Raw genomic sequence first — 17,511 nt, 5'->3', positions numbered from 1 at the left:
CATCCCCTCCTCCAAGGGATCTTCCTTGCCCATGGATCAAATCCACATCTCCAGTATCTCTTGCATTTCAGGCAAATTCTTTTACTGCTGAGATACCAGGGAAGCCCTCTCGTATCACTACATCCAAGTATAAGAAAATGAAGATTTTACTTCTCTAATTGATTTTAACTGCACATCAGTTCATTGCTGAGGTTTCAAATCTCATTTCTTAGAAACTGAGCAAGGCAAAGGCAGCAATACTTGCATGGATTATGTAAAGTTCATGAATCTTATTCAGTTAACAGAAGGGAAATGTTGCTCAAAAGCATTAATAAATTAACCATCTTGAATTTACCATATCTGCAGATGGAGTACAAATTAAGAACAGAAAAATCAAATATCACTACAATGATGGAGTTTATCCTCTTGGGGTTTTCTGATATTCCCAATTTCCAATGGATTCTTTTTGGGATATTTTTAGTCCTCTATCCGACCATCCGGATGTGCAATAGTGTCACTGTACTGATAACAAGAATTGACCCTACTCTCCAGACCCCCATGTGCTTTTTCCTCAACCACTTTTCCCTTTTAGAAATCTGTTATGTAACTGTCACTATCCCAAGAATGCTCATGGACCCCCGGAACCAGAAAGGGCACATTTCTTTCATTGCCTGTGCTACACAAACGTGTTTGGTCCTTCTGTTTGGAGGTTTAGAGTGTCTCCTCCTGGCTGTGATGGCCTATGACCACTACGTGGCCATTTGTAACCCTCTTCACTATGGTCTGATCATGAACCCCCAGGTCTGTGTCCAGCTGGTCACTGCCTCCTGGGTCAGTGGAGTTCCTGTTGTAATTGGGCAAACATGGCAGGTTTTCTCTCTGCCCTTTTGTGGGTCTACCATAATTAATCATTTTTTCTGTGACCTCCCCCCAGTCTTCAAGCTTGCTTGTGGGGACACATTTGTGAACGAGATAGCAGTCTATGTAGTTGCAGTGGTATTCATCATGGTTCCATTTCTGTTGATTGTTGTCTCCTATGGCAAAATCATCTCCAACATTCTGAAACTGCCATCCGCCAGAGGGAGGGCTAAAGCCTTCTCTACCTGCTCGTCTCACCTCACAGTTGTGGTCTTATTCTACGGCACAGCCTCTACCACCTATTTACAGCCCAAACCAAATCAATCTGAAGAAACTGGGAAGCTGATCTCTCTTTTCTACACAGTTTTGATCCCAACGTTGAATCCCATTATATATATTCTGAGGAACAAAGATATCACTGTAGCACTGAGAAAAGTACTAAGTAAATTATCAACTTGACTCGAAGGCTTGAAATGACAAAAGCAATTTGTTTCTATGTTTCTCATGTAAATACATCAGAGAATATCATCTAGTATTATTTCTGTGTTCCTATAAAATGATAGTTAATATCATCACTGCCATCTCACATTATGTAAAAGGACCCTAGTTTCAAAGAGTTAAGGGTTTCTGGGTTATCAAAGCACACATTATCTCCTTGGCAATGATCTATTCTGAAGACCTATCTTTCCTCTCACTAGGAAAGAGTGAGTTAAGAGATTTCCTGATCAATAAAATGATAGCTAACTGCGATATAACTAATGATCATGGTCATACCCTGTAAGAAATTTGCTTGAAACTTCCCATTCCTTCAGGCGTATTCATTGTCCTTTTCTATACTTAGGATTGGATTTAGACGATGAGAAAATAATAACCGCATCCAAGTTGGTGGGAGTAGGGGAATCTGAGTGTTTTCTAACAATTTTCCCTTCTTTCTCTGTTTTGCAACTGTCCATATCCCTTTCAGAGTACAAACCATGAAAGAATCCTTCGTTACCTCAATGCTGACTGTTCTCTAGTGACACCACTTCCTCCGGCTTGTAGCTTCATGTTTTGCTTTTGAAGTATCTCCTTAGTATTAGGAATATTAGGAATTTAAACTATAAACTGCATTGGGTTGAATGTTGATCCCTCTAAATATATGTCAGGTTACAACCTGCAAACCTGAACTTATTAGGAAAATAAAAGCCTTTGCAGATGTAATTCAGTTAAGGACTTTGAAATAAGATTATCTTAATTTAAGGGAAGGGCACTATATCCTATGATGAATGTTCTTAGTTCTTATAAGGGGGGAAGAGAGATTACGTTAAAAATAGAGACTCAGCGACACAGAAGAATATCACGTGAAGGTGGAGGAAGCAACCGGGAGTGACACAACCATGACGCAAAGCAGGTCAAGAACCACCGAAAGCTGAAATAGGCAAGGAGTGACTATCCCTTTAGAGTCTGTGGAAGAAAACCCTGTCAACACTGTGAAATGGGACACTGGCTTTTAAAGATGTGAGAAACTCAATATCTGTTCCTTAAACCACTCAAGTTGTGATAATTTGTTGCAATAGATCTAGGAAAATAATACACTGTGTAAGCAGTCTTTTTATTATGGTGTTTTTATTCTAATCATCCGGAATAAATTCTGTATCTTTTGGGAACAGTGATTTAAAAAAATATGTAGAATTTTTTTTTTTTTTACTTTAAAACCTATACCAATGAAGCCTCATAAAAATATTTGCCCAAGAATGATGGTTAATTGTGTTTGTTCAAGGATGTTTATTAAAAGCTTTTTTAATACTGTAAAAGACAACATTAGCAAAGCAAAGGTAAGCTGTTCTCATTTGGAACATATTATTCATAGGTGTCCATTTACCATGTAATGCTGCACAGTCTCTCAAGACAATGTTTTAGAGCCACACCAGTGAGGAAATCCCAAGCTTTTCAGACATGTAGGTAAGTACACAAATACATGTATAAAACAAAACTCTATTTTGTAAAACAAAGGGAGACAGCTTCCATATATTCATATATCATTTCACATGTGCATCTTTCTAGTTGGTATGTATATATGCCAGCAATATCTGGATGTGTATCAGAAGAGAGAATGGCCTTCTTTACAGTGACAGGAGTTCAGATAATGTCTGACTTATTTATTTATTTATACTTTTTTGTAGTATGGATTTATTACAAAGAGAGTAATATGCACATCACAAAAATAATAAATTTTGTTCAGAAAATAAAAACTACATATGGAAGAAAATTACTGCATTTCTTCTTTTCTTATTGCCTCCCAACATTTTAGCTAATAGAGAAATTTCAATATCAGCCAAATAATATTTGATGTTTGAAAGAAATAGCATATTTTTTATGAACTAAACAGAGCCAGAATATATAATGTTTAGTCATGTCTTTAAGGCAATGGCACCCCACTCCAGTACTGTTGCCTGGAAAATCCCATGGATGAAGGAGCCTGGTAGGCTGCAGTCCATGGGGTCGCTAAGAGTCGGACACGACTGAGCGACTTCACATTCACTTTTCACTTTCATGCATTGGAGAAGGAACTGGCAACCCACTCCAGTGTTCTTGCCTGGAGATCCTAGGGACAGGGGAGCCTGGTGGGCTGCCATCTATGGGGTCGCACAGAGTCGGACACGACTGAAGCAACTTAGCAGCAGCAGCAGCAGCATGTCTTTAAAAAAGGACTAAAATGGCTTTAATAATAGTTACAAACAGAGATAAATTTAAGATTATGAAATGGGTATATATGTACATAGGCACTTTTACATATGTATAATATATATTTTATATAATGCTAAGTTGCTAAGTCACTTCAGTCGTGTCCGACTCTGTGCGACCCCATAGACGGCAGCCCACCAGGCTCCGCCGTCCCTAGGATTCTCCAGGCAAGATTTTATATACTATAAACATATATATTTCAATATTCATTGGAAGGACTGATGCTGAAGCTGAAGCTCCAATACTTTGGTCACCTGATGCAAGCAGCCGACTCATTAGAAAAGACCCTGATGCTGGGAAAGATTGAGGGCAGAAGGAGAAGAGGGCAACAGAAGATGAGATGGTTGAATGGTATCACGGATGCAATGGACATGAACTTGGGCAAAATCGGGAAGATGGTGAGGGACAGGGTGGCCTGGAGTGCTGCAGTCCATAGGGTTGCGAAGAGTCAGACATGACTGGAAGACTGAAAAACAACAACAAATACATATATTTATATATAGCTACACTATGTAAAATAAAATTACTATATAAAATAAAAATAAAAATTACTGATTTCACTTTTTTCACAGAAAGAACATCAAGCACACACACACACACACACACAACCAAGAAGCACATCTCACTTCAGTGATAACACTGGTTCTTTTTGATTTTTCTGTTATTCCCAATGTCTGAGTGTTTCTCTTTGTAATATTTTCCTTTTTTATGTGATTATACTGGTGAGAAGCAACAACAATATTCTTATAATCAGGGTTGACCAGACTCTCAAATTCCCATGTATTTCTTCCTCAGTAACTTTTCCTTCCTGGAAATCTAGAATATTCATAAACCTTCACAGTCAGAAAATATATATTTTTTGCCTGCACTACAAAGATATATTTTATTTGTTTTCTTGGGAACACAGAATATTTGGTCTTGACAGTTATGACCCATGACTGCTATGTGGCCAACTATAACTTTCACAACTTCCTCTAGTTATAAACCAGGAGCTCTGTATTCAGCTGATGATGCTTGGCTCCTGGATCAGCGGTGTTACAGTCAGGATAAGGCAAACATGCCAGATTTTCCCTCTGTCATTTTTTGGATCTAACTACAAGCTGGCCTGTGGCAATGTTCTTCTGAAAGAGATGTCAGTCTCTGTAGTTGTACCATTAGTGTATCCTTTGTCATGATCCCTTTTCAGCTGATACTTGGCTCCTACAGTAAAATCACTTCTCCATCCTATGTTGCCATCAGCAACGGGATGAGCCAAAGTTTTCTCCACCTGCTCACCTCACATCACAGTGTGTGCACTAAGTTGCTTTGGTTGTGTCCGACTCTCTGCAACCCTATGGACTGTGGCCCACCGGGCTCCTGTGTCCATGGGACTCTCCAGGCAAGAACACTGGAATGGGCTGCTGTGCCCTTCTCCAGGGGATCTTCCCTACACAGGGATCGAACCTGTGTCTCTTACGTCTCCTGCATTGGCAGATAGGTTTTTTACTGTTAGTGCCACCTGGGAAGCCCCATAGTTGAGCCTTTGTTTTGTGGACCTAGAACCATTACCTATTTATGACATGATTCCAGAAATTTTACAGGAAAGATTTTTTCTCCTTTCTATACAACATCACCCTGACATTTAATCCCATGATATATACTCTGAGGAATAAGGATGTCACGACAGCCTTGAGAAAATGACTGCCTTAATGTTTAACATCTTATCCACTGCTTTGAGCTAGTGATCTTTTTCCCCAGTTAGTTCTGCTCTTGTCTTAATCGGACATTATTTGAAATTTCGCTTCCTGTATTAATATAAATTGATTATCCTTATGAACTTGCCATTTTATGCTTGACTTTCTGACATCAGGATTACCTCCCTAGTGTTTGTATTTATAAGAAATTAATTCCTTTGCCGATCTCATATTTAATGGACTAGTCTCTGTCAGCAAAAATTCACTGCTTGTTTGAACTGTTGTTGTTGTTCAGTTGGTAAGTCATGTCCGACTCTGTGTCTTCATGGACCATAGCATGCCAGGCTCCTCAGTCCTCCACTATGTCTCAGAATTTGCTCAGATTCAGAGTTCATTGAGTCAGTGACACTATTAATATGCAACCATCTCATCCTTTGCTGTCTCCTCCATTTTGCCTTCATCTTTACTAGCATCAAGGTCTTTTACATTGAGTTGGCTCTCTGCATCAGGTGGCCAAAGTACTAAAACAATATAGTATATTTTATCTATCAATTGGCCTCTCAGTATTTTTATCCAAAGTTCATAATGTATATTCTAGTTTGTCTCCCTCTGTATTGTTATAACTTACTTAAAAACAAAAGATTTCCGCTATCGAAGATTACTGCATATGGAAAGCTTTAGAAAATACTTGTTAAATGACTATAGAGTATGGGCACACTTGAATAAGCAAAAGTTCATACTGCAGAAACTGTAGAAAAGATGGCCTTTTAATAAATTATATCAATTTAATTATATATAATTGTGCAAAAAAAAGAGCTTGACCCTCACTTCACAAAATTTATTTTAAAATGTAATCTCAGATAATTTGTAAACTCAAGTAAAATGCATAACAATGAGTCTTTTCCAAGATAATGTTTATTAACTTCATGACTTTGGTGCAAGAAAAGTGTTTTTGATAAAATTATTAGTCACAATGTAAACATTAATCTGTTGCACTTCCTGGACTAAGAAATACTGCTATTCAGAGTGAAATTTTTCAACATAAAATGCTTAAATATACTATAATTAAAGGAGTTCTCTAAATCAAAAGCATCAAAAATTCAGGAGAAAAATTGACAACAGACTTAAAGATGCATTTCACAAGACAGAAAAATCCAAATGCCCAGAAAAAAGAAGAAAATAACTCATTAGCAACCAGTAAATGCAAATTAAACCAGATTAAAACCAAATGAAATCTATGACACATTCATTACAAGGATGAAATAAACAAGACTAACCCTATCACATACGTAAAGAATGTGGAGTAATGAAAGCTCTCACCTGATGCTGGTGTATGAATTATACAGCATATTACCACACAGCCTGCCTTCATCAAGAAAATTTTACCCTTAAGCATGTACCAGAAGAAATGTATGCATATGTGTGTCAAGGAACGCATCTGAGAATGCTCATTTTGCATCATTCATATTGTCAAATCTTTATCAAACTAGAATTGACTGTAATTGTGATAATTACACACAGAGGAAAACCAAGGAGTTATAGAAATGAATAAAATGCAATTACATAGGGAATGGATTAAGCATTTTTAAGCAAACCAAATCATAATCATACTGTACCTATCTTTTTTGTTAAGGTAAAAAGCAGTATTTAGAACACCGTTTATCATATGTATATACATAATTCCCTCTATTTCTTAAATTTTATTTAATGAGCATATTCTATCATGGAAAAAAGCATAATACTCTTTCTTACTTTTTAGCTATGCTTCTATTTTTTTCTGAAACTAGTAATTAAGCAACAAAAATATGATTCAAGACTGGTGATGCTACAGAATTGCTTTGAAAAATAAATCAACGTCTTTATAAAAGGACATACTTGTGCTTCCCTTCCTCCTCCCCCGGCGGCAGCGGCGGCGGCGAGGCGGACGCTGGGGGCCGGCCGGCGGCGCAGCTGCAGCGCGGAGCCCGCGGGCCGCCGGGGCAGCTCGAGCGCGCGCTCGCCCAGCCCGGGGCTGAGCCGCGGCGCTTGGCGGAGGCCGAGGGGGCGCGGGAGCGCGGGGGGCCGCATGCGTGCATGGATCCGGGCGCCGCGCTGCACAGGCGGCCCGCGGGCGGCGGCGGGTTGGGCGCGGGCTCCCCGGCCCTGTCGGGCGGCCAGGCCCGCCGGCGCAAGCAGCCCCCCAGGCCGGCCGACTTCAAGCTGCAGGTCATCATCATCGGCTCCCGCGGCGTGGGCAAGACCAGCCTGATGGAGCGCTTCACCGACGACACTTTCTGCGAGGCCTGCAAGTCCACCGTAGGTGTTGACTTTAAGATCAAAACCGTAGAGCTAAGAGGAAAGAAAATTAGGCTACAAATCTGGTCGACCTCAGCCCTGTCTGTCCGCCGTGTGTATGTCGCTTCCATCGCGTTCATTGCTGCCGCGCCGGCGGCTCCATCGTCACCTAGCGCTTCCGTGTTAGTGCCATGTCTCATCCCCACCCGCGCCCCCGTGCGGGGCGCCCGCCGGCCGTGTCAGGGACACGGCAGGTCAGGAGAGATTCAACAGCATTACCTCAGCTTATTACAGAAGTGCCAAGGGGATCATATTAGTCTACGACATCACTAAGAAGGAGACATTCGATGATTTGCCAAAATGGATGAAGATGATTGATAAGTACGCTTCAGAAGACGCAGAGCTTCTCTTAGTCGGAAATAAGTTGGACTGTGAAACTGACAGAGAGATCGGCAGACGGCAGGGTGAAAAGTTTGCATAGCAGATAGCCGGGATGCGGTTCTGTGAAGCGAGCGCCAAGGATAACTTCAACGTAGACGAGATCTTCCTGAAGCTTGTCGATGACATCCTGAAAAAGATGCCCCTGGACATGCTCAGGAACGAGCTGTCCAACAGCATCCTCTCGTTACAACCCGAGCCCGAGATCCCCCCAGAGCTGCCCCCACCCAGACCACACGTGCGATGCTGTTGACCCGCCGCTTTGGAGGCGAAGTGGGCGCAATTCCTGGACAGGGGGAAGGTCGCATTCTGCACTACAATCATTTTGACAATTTCCTCTCGCACTTTGTAATCCACGTCAGAGCTATACACTAACTTGTAAATATGCAGATATGCAATCCTGGGTAAGTTTGGGTTATAAATGACATGTTTCCCTCCAAATTATTATATTTCATTCATCATCCCAGTGCCTAGTGTGTGTACACTGGGGAACATCGTACTTCTGATATGAAGAACAGGAGAAATGAGAGCTATAATGTTTCTGGAAATACATAATATAGTTGTCCTTGTTAACTATATTATGAGGATGGAGATATTCTGATAAGAAGAAAGAATGTGGTGCTTTGCTTACTGTTCTAAAGAAAATTTATAAAACTAAAGACTTTGGGGGGAGAAAAGCAACCTTGAATGCTTTTTCTTTATTTACATTTCTCCCAGCTGTAGCATCTTTAAAGTATTGGAGTGTTTCCCACAAAGCGAGCTCCATGCTTGCTTAAAGGTCTTGAAGGTTATTTATTCACATTAATGGTAGAACATGACTAGTTAGAATGTAGGACTTGAATTGGTCCTGAGGCCTTGGAATCTCTCTGGTTTCCTGATGAACGCACTCTACTTTTAAGAACTACAAAGATTCAATAAAAGAAATGTTTTTGAAACTATAGAAGATTTTAAAAGAACGCTGCTGTCCTACACAAATCCTGTTTAAAGGAATTTTAAAGAGATGCATTTTACTATATCAAAGAACCTACACGTATTTGCCTAAACATTCTATATACCTTTGTAATGATAAAACCTCTCCCCTTGACAGTGAAGCTTATTCCTATTAAGCCTAGACTGTGTTCTTTTTTTTTTCCTGGTCTGATAATGAATTTGTGAACTCTTATCTTTGGTATATCTTTTATTAAACTGCACTGTTTGTTTAGTCAAGGTAAATAAGTCATTATGTATTTGAATAACTTGGCGTGTCTTGAGTGTTGTGATATGAGAAGCATTGTGGTCCTTCTACACTAATGAAGTGCAAATAAAATTTTGTATTTATGAATGAAAAAAAAAAAGGACATACTTAAAGCCAAGTTTAATTTTCCAACCTCTAAAACAATTAAAAACAAATAACTTTCGTTTGTGTTTAAGAAGCACTGGGTCACAATAAACCAGTCTATTTTCAAGCACTAGAAATTTTTGATAAATTATAGAACATATTTTAAAGATATCATATAACTGTGGGAGAAAAAAGAATAGATGACAATATCGAAATCAAGGCTCATTAAGTCATAAAATATTCACACTTTTTCAAGCACAAATATGTTGCAATATCATGCTACTGCATATCTTAGTATGTGTGCATGATTACTGATTAATTCAAAGAGTGAGCACAGTTGTGATATTGGTCAATTGGATATTCCTCTCCACACATACACAATGCATAAGAAAATGTCTTAGAATTTTTAACACTGTATCATTGTTCAGATTACGATTTACTTATTATTATTTTTTTTTTTACAAATGAAGCTTTTGTCTGTATGTTGAAGGAATAATTTTTTTCTGTGAATTGTTAATTCATTTGTTTTACCCATTTTTAAAATTTAGACTTTAGACTTTTCCTCTGTATTAAAGAAGGAGCCAAGATCACTTTATTTGAAATCAGTTGTAACAATTTTTTCCATTATATTATTTATATTTGATACTTATGGGGCTTACTACTTTTCAGCATCTAGAATCATTTATTTTTACACAGTTTTTTGTTTGTTTGTTTGTTTTTGTGTGTGTGTCCTGCCTTCTAAATTTTAATCAGTTAAACTTTCCTTATTCCAAAATTATAAAACCTATTTCTTAGAATACTGTCATTATTTCACTCTAAAATATACAAAATTGTGTACCATTTAGGGTTTATCCTGCTGTGGGATAGTTATCAAAAATACATATACTGTTTTTTTTCCCTCTAAGGCTGTCCAGTTGCCTGAATCACAGTTATTTTAAATGCCCACGCTTTGCCAATTTGGTAGGCTATTTTTAGTCAATGACAAATTTTCATGTATATTTGAGCCTTTTCTGGAATTTCTATTCTATTTCATCAGAAGGCTTCTTTATTTACACATGATACTGTGCTGTGCTGTGCTCAGTTGCTCAGCGGTGTCAGACTCTTTGCCACTCCATGGACGATAGCCTGCCAGGCTCCTCTGTCCCTGGGATTTCCCAGGCAAGAATGCTGGAATGGATTACCATTTCCCACTCCCAGGGATCTTCCTGACCCAAGAATCAAACCTGCGTCCCTGGCCTTCCTGCTTTGGTAGGCAGATTCTTTCCCACTGAGCCACCTGAGAAGCCCATGCATAATACTGCACTCTGCGAATGAATCACGAGGTCTTGTAACTCCTTTCCAGCATGAACTATTTCTTGGATGAGCCCCTGCAGGAGCTCAGGTCTGGCTATCCTCTTGTAACAGAACGTTTGACAGGAGGATTTCTGTGTGCTGTTTTCTGTCTCTCATAAATCCTCTGTTCCTTATCAGTTCCTGGCAACTGGAATGAGTGGAACGGCATGCTGCTCCCAGGACTGAGGTCATAGGATGAAACACATGCATGGATTTCCTTCAGTAAACATTCTCCTATGACAAAACTGCTTAGTCACGACCCTCTTTCTTGAGATGTGGATTGTCGTCTGACCTCATGACCATTGTTAATTCCTTGTTCCCTTGATAACGGTTGCTGTACGTTTGGTTTTCTGATCTTTATCCTTGTCGAAAGAAATTCCTTGTACAACAGCCTGTATATACTAACAGAAAGATCATTAAAAGCACCCTTGCTCCACCAGAGGCTTGGGTCCCCATGTCTTTCTTTCTTTCTCTCTCTTTCTCCCTCCCTCTGGCTAATTCTCTGGAGTGTGGAAACCCGCCGAGCTCACTGTCTTGCCCGGGTTTTCAAGACCTCCTTGAGAGGACGCCTTGTGCCTTCGTGAGCAGTACAAGACCTGTTCTAGGGTTTTATTGATTCTCTGCGTAAACCAGGGAATATTAGCTTCTTTCTCTCTTTCACTTTCTTATCATTGACTCCGGACCACCAGGTTCTGGTCCATTAAAGGACCGCAACAGCCTCTCACTCCCTTTCTGTCCTTTATCACATCCGGTCCCCATGAGAAACCTGTCTCACCACCCGCTACTCACGGGCCTTCCATGATCTTTGCCATGAGGCTCCTGATACTTTTTAATTAACCTTCCAAATCACTCCCAGTGTCACATTACTACATGTGTTCCCTCTCTTGTAAATATTTTCTCTTCATAATCATAAAGTTTAAGAAATCACTATTTACTAAATGATAGGAACCAATATCCATTTTTTTCGGTCATGAGAAACTGGCTCTAAGCCAAGATTTTTAAACAATCTTTATGTTGGAGAAATTTCTCCACATTTGAAATGTATAATTCACAAACTTTTTGCTTAGCATCTTTCCCATGATCTCAGCTGGACTTATTCCAGGGTCTCATTTTATTGTAACTAGAGTCTGAAAGTATTCACACCTTGAACATGTAAAATAAATTTGGGAAAAATTGGTGGTAGGCTGCAAAAGAGAGGAAAATTTTCCTCCTACTACGATTAACCTTGGATTAAATTTTTAAATTTTGATATATGTTTAATGCATTCATCAGCTAAATCTCAGGTTTCTGAAGAAATCAATAACACACTAATTTTGCACATAAAAATATTTGCCATCAGAATATGTATTATAACTATTACACAGGTCTGTCCTCTAACTAATAATCAAGGAACATATCATACAGAGGCTCTGCATAATGCGTTCATAGTAGTTAAGGTAAGAATTGGATGTGTGTTTGTTTTGGATCGACCCAAATAATACTGTGTGAGTGTGCGTGCTCAGTCATGTCCGACTCTGTAGCCCACCAGGCTTCTCTGTCCATGGAATTCTCCCGGCAAGGATTCTGGAGTGGGTTGCCATTACCTACGCCAAGTGAATTTCCTGACCCAGGGATCAAACCTGTATCTCTTGCATCTCCTGCATTGGCCTCTTGCATCTCCTGCATTGGCAGGCCAATTCTTTACCAACTGTACCACCTGGGGAGCCCACAAATAATATTACTTAGCACCCTGTTCACATCTAAGAAATAAAATGCACTATGTCCTTTTCCCTGGAGAGGCTGAAGAAAAACGTTTTCTGAGTAGAGTGAGAGCTATCTGGGAAAATTAAAAAAAGATACAACAAGTTAGAAAATTCACGAAGTGATGATTTTAATTGGAAATTTAAACGTGCCAGGTGGCAGAGATCCCTTGGGTAGAGATAACTACTTTTAAAGAGCACTTTATGTTTAGAAGGAACAGAATATTTTAAAGCCAGTTGAATGACTTTGATGAAACAAGTAAGTTCACTTACAGGAACTCAAATATTCTGACCTTCTCTAGTGAGAAAAATCAGCAACATCTCAAGTAAGAAAGGTAAATATGAAAATAATTATAGTAAGGTTTAATTCTTATTTTAAATTTAAAATTAATAATTACACATGTTTTAATGTGTAAATTATAAATTTTAACATGGTAGCAAATGTTTTGGTTCATTAAAGCAACTTCTATATATTTCTTATTCTATTAAATAAAATTTGCAATTAAATAATAATAATAAGTAATGGTACTAAGTCACTTTGAAAAGTCAAAAAATGTAATAATTAAAGTCTGCTGCTGCTGCTAAGTCACTTCAGCAGTGTCCAACTCTGTGCGACCCCATAGACGGCAGCCCACTAGGCTCCGCCATCCCTGGGATTCTCCAGGCGAGAACACTGGAGTGGGTTGCCATTTCCTTCTCCAATGCATCAAAGTGAAAAGTGAAAGTGAAGGCGCACAGTCGTGTTTGACTCTTCACGACCCCATGGACTGCTAGGTATAGATAATATTAAAGAAAACTTCATTTGAGTCAACACATTGTAACAAAAATGTTATATATATTTTATTCAGTTTGATATTATAATAAGAGATTTAGAATGACAGAACACATAAAATAAAGTTACAACCATTGGGGAATTCAAAGAACAATTATTTTGAAGAAAGAAACTTATAGAATTCAGGATTTATAAAATAATAAAGATAGATTTATCTTTTATCTTTTAATATTTTAAAGTAATTAGCCCCCAACTAAAATAAATAAATTTATAAAAAAAAAAAGATTTAAGTCCAACATTGTTTTTAAATTATTTTCAAGGATTATGTTGCTAATTTTTATCAGATATACAAATATACTTGAAATATACCTTGTTCTACTCTTGAAAAATTCAAACTCAAATCTTACCTATTTCATGTCATACAAGATTTGATCACCAAAATGTCATATCTGTACAATTAGAAACTATATTTTATATAGCACTGGAAATAATTTTGTTCAAGTAATGAGGGAAATTGCTCATACTAAATGTTTTTATTCATAAAATGATAAAGATTAAAATTCTATTCTTTTGTATATTAATCTTTTCTCCCTTTTCAGATTGACAATTTTAAAAGTGTCTGTTCCTTTTTTCAATTTCAGAATCAAATAATGAACACTATATTAAGTAAACAAGCATTTTCTAGGTTCTTTATTGTTCCCAAGTAGGAAAATAGTCTCAGTCCTTCGATCCCAGATCATGTAATATCAGTGGGAAAATAAAAAGTAAATGAAAGGAATTAGCCAAATTGCAACACTGTGTGCTACAAAATTGTGTGTGTTCTCCCTATTAGTTCTACAGAATAGAGGTGATAATATTATTGAAATTATTGGCAGGAAATTCTTGGAGAATTCACATCTAAGAGTCTAGGATTTTTATAACACTGTGATGATTGTTTTAATATCTTATTTCATTCCCTCATTAACCATGTGATACAAAGTCAAGGCAAATTAGAGAGCAGTTTTTCATAGTGGTAAAACAGAGAGTGAAATTTAGAATAAAATTTAGTTTTTAATGACAAAAAATAATAGCTAGCTTTTAAATAGACTTTCTATGAATGCCAAAACATCTTTAATTTGCTTTACATGTATCAAATGAATTAGTTCATATAGCAATTCTAACTGTTGATACAATTGTTAGTCACTTTTACAGCCAAGTGATCTATGGCACAGGGAGATTAAGCAGTTCGCACTGTCACACAGCTGGCAAGTGAAGCCATGATTCGATTGCAGGCCATCTTGTCAGGATTGTATTTTTTGTCCATGACACTATATTTAGACTCTGCTTGCATGAAAACTTGAAACATAAAGGATGGGGAAATGAAGCCTGGCTGGGAGTCATGTTGAGTCAAGTGATGCCTGGAGTGTAATATTTAAGGAGGCAGTGACTTTAACAATGGTGCAATGCAGAGTCAGCCCTGAAACTGAGTGCATGCTCTTACATTCTGTACTAGAGGAGTCTCATTCCTTATTTAGGTAGGACCGTATTCTACTCCTGGCTCTGATGAAAGGAAAAAAAATGGAAAAATGCAATCATCAACAAGCAACTCAATAACTCTACAAAAAAAAAATTTTTTTAGGGAGTGTGTTACAACCCTGGCAACTAAAGATTTAAGAACATTATACCATATTAATAATTATAATTATAGGACCATAACTTATACATAAACATATTAAAAGTGATAGGTAATTTTATCAATAATATCATAATTAATTATCTCAAATAAGAAAGCAAACAGAAAATTTAAACAATTATTTGATATAACAGATGATAAATAATGGAGTTAGGGTTCAAACTTAAGTATGATTTAAAAAATAGAAACTGATTTGCAATTACAAAACCAATGTGCAAATGATCAATGTATCCATCATTGCTAAATCTCTGTATCCTAGCTCATGAAAAGTGAGTTTATAAACTGTTATCTGAATTATTATTATTATTTTTTGAGGAACAACAAAGACTTCAGAGATGCACACAGAAGACAGGGTAAAGCATAACAGGAAGCATCTTACACAGCTAGTGAACACATTCCAGGTGACCCCTGTTTTCCCAGAGTGACCCTCTTAATTGCTTTTATCTGTATCTATTCCCACACAACTTTTCCAGAATAAAACCTTCTGATAGCCCCCACATAGTATCTTACTGAAATATATGTATTTTATTCCCCTATGTACAATAAAATAAAATATTCTCTCATTTTTTCTTTTTTTGTAAATTACCTAATAATGTGAATTGTATATAAGAACATGTATGGTCAAGATCATCAAGTGATGGGAGGGAAATGAAGAGTTGAAATATGTAGTTGAAAATATATAAGGAAGATAATTTCTGTTATATTAATAGTTCTACTGAAGTATGTAAAGAAAAGTTATAGAGAAATACAATAAAATTGCCAAAAAATGTAAATATTTAAGGGAATTCCCTAGAAGTCCAATGATTAGGACTCTGTGCTTTCACTGCCATGAGCCTGAGGTTCAGTCTCTGGTTGGGGTACTAAGATCCCACAAGCCATGAGACACGGGCACAAAATAATGTAAGTATTTAAAACTGAGATCACATAGCAACACTGTGGGTCTATCTTCGATGATTATCAATTTGTCCAGTGCCTGTGCTGATCAGGGCATTTGGGGCTTCCCCGGTGGATCAGCTGATAAAGAATCCACCTGCAATGCGGGAGACCAAGGTTTGATCCCTGGGTGGGGAAGATCCCCTAGAGAAGGGAATGACAACCCACTCCAGTATTCTTGCCTAGGAAATCCCATGGACAGAAGAGCCTGGTGGGCTACAGTCCATGGGATCAGAGAGTCAGACATAACTGAATGACTAACGCTTTAACATTTTTGACTTTGGACTGTATTTGGAAAGAATGCCCTAAAAGATATTTCAAGGGAGAGTGTATGGTGATAACACATGGATTATAAACTGAGAAAGGAGAAATGCATAAATAATAAAGTTAAATTAGAAACAATTGCATTGATCATGGAAATCATTCTGGATATCCTGATACAATTTATAAAACAGGCACTGATGCCTGATGGTAAAAATGAAAAGCAGATACTACATTTCCACCTTTTCACAGATGCAACACCAAGAAAAAGCACCAGAAGGTAATCTCACTAAATGGATGGAGTTTGTTCTCTTGGACTTTGCTGATGTTCCTCATCTCCAGAGGTTTTTATTCGAACTGTTCTTACTCATCTATATAATTATCTTGATGGGCAATGGCATCACATTTCTGATAACAAAACTAGACCCTGGTCTCCAGACCCCCAATTTCCTTGGCAATTTTTCCCTTTTGGAAATCTGCTATGTGTCTGTTACACTCCCCAGAATGCTCATGAGTCTTTGGACACAAAGAAGAATGATTTCTTTAGTTGCTTGTGCCACACAAATGTGCTTCATTCTTATACTTGGGGCCACTGAGTGCTTCCTTTTGGCCGTGATGGCCTATGATCGCTAGGTGGCCATTTGTAGCCCTCTGCACTATCCTCTAGTCATGAACTACAAGGTGTGTATCCAGCTAGTGGCTGGCTCCTGGATCAGTGGAATCCCAATCCAAACAGGCCAGACATGCCAGATTTTCTCTCTGCCCTTTTGTGGTTCTAACCTCATCAACCATTTCTTCTGTGACATCCCTCCCATACTCAAGCTGGCCTGTGGGGACACTTTTCTGAATGAAATGTTGGTCTTCACAGTTGCTGCGCTGTTTGTTTTGGTTCCATTTCTGTTGATACTTGTCTCCTATGGCAAAATCATCTCTACAATCCTTACATTGCCATCAGCCACAAGTCGGGGCAAAGCCTTTTCCACCTGCTCCTCTCATCTTATGGTTGTGGCGCTGTTCTTTGGATCGAGCCTTGTCGCATATTTAAGACCCAAGACCCAGGGCTCAGCAGGAACTGACAAAGCGCTTTCCCTCTTCCACACGGTTGTGACGCCTATGTTTAACCCCATGATATACAGTCTATGGAACAAAGATGTCATGATGGCACTGAAAAAATGGCCATGCAAATACCTCAGTTCATTAAAAAAATAAATTGTATTTCAGAACTTGATTTCTTATGTATTTGTTATAAATTTTCAATATTTATCTTAAACTCTATTTATCTGTCTATAAAGTGGTAGTTATTACCAAAATAAAAATTACTTGTAACACTGAGAAACCTTTCTGTCTCTAGTTATACAGTTGTGTATGGGTCAACAAATAGGAAATCATTCACTTGGGAATTCTATAACCTTATTGTGAAATGTTCTCTTGTAGTAAGAACTTTAGATAAGAATTGTTATAATAGGCCCACTTGTAATACAGACTCACTTATATCACTTATTTGAAACTATATTATTCAGTTCCATAGAGTTGTCGTA

General features: G+C 38.1%; 1 protein-coding gene and 2 pseudogenes across 2 annotated transcripts; all 3 read left to right on the top strand.

The window, feature by feature from the left end:
• Positions 1 to 372: 372 nt before the first annotated feature.
• On the top strand, positions 373 to 1,296 carry LOC145521480 (olfactory receptor 10AG1-like). Its single transcript, XM_081530108.1, has one exon. The coding sequence runs from the start codon at positions 388 to 390 to the stop codon at positions 1,294 to 1,296; it is 909 nt and encodes a 302-aa protein (XP_081386234.1). The 5' UTR covers positions 373 to 387.
• A 5,823-nt stretch (positions 1,297 to 7,119) lies between these two features.
• Positions 7,120 to 8,540, top strand: LOC145521421 (ras-related protein Rab-12-like; annotated as a pseudogene). Its single transcript, XR_014065377.1, has 2 exons — positions 7,120 to 7,594; positions 7,752 to 8,540. The product of XR_014065377.1 is annotated as a ras-related protein Rab-12-like (transcript).
• A 7,721-nt stretch (positions 8,541 to 16,261) lies between these two features.
• On the top strand, positions 16,262 to 17,182 carry LOC145521418 (olfactory receptor 10AG1-like; annotated as a pseudogene).
• The last annotated feature ends 329 nt before the right edge of the window (positions 17,183 to 17,511 follow it).

Source organism: Giraffa tippelskirchi, chromosome 1 (genome assembly GCF_054371585.1).
Source record: "Giraffa tippelskirchi isolate mGirTip1 chromosome 1, T2T-mGirTip1v1.2.pri, whole genome shotgun sequence".
Classification (NCBI taxonomy): domain Eukaryota; kingdom Metazoa; phylum Chordata; class Mammalia; order Artiodactyla; family Giraffidae; genus Giraffa; species Giraffa tippelskirchi.
Note: the sequence above shows the minus strand (reverse complement) of the source record. Positions and strands in the feature narration are given on the sequence as shown.

Excerpts from the sequence above, each read along its gene's own strand:
- LOC145521480 (XM_081530108.1), top strand. The coding sequence starts at position 388 with ATGATGGAGTTTATCCTCTTGGGGTTTTCTGATATTCCCAATTTCCAA.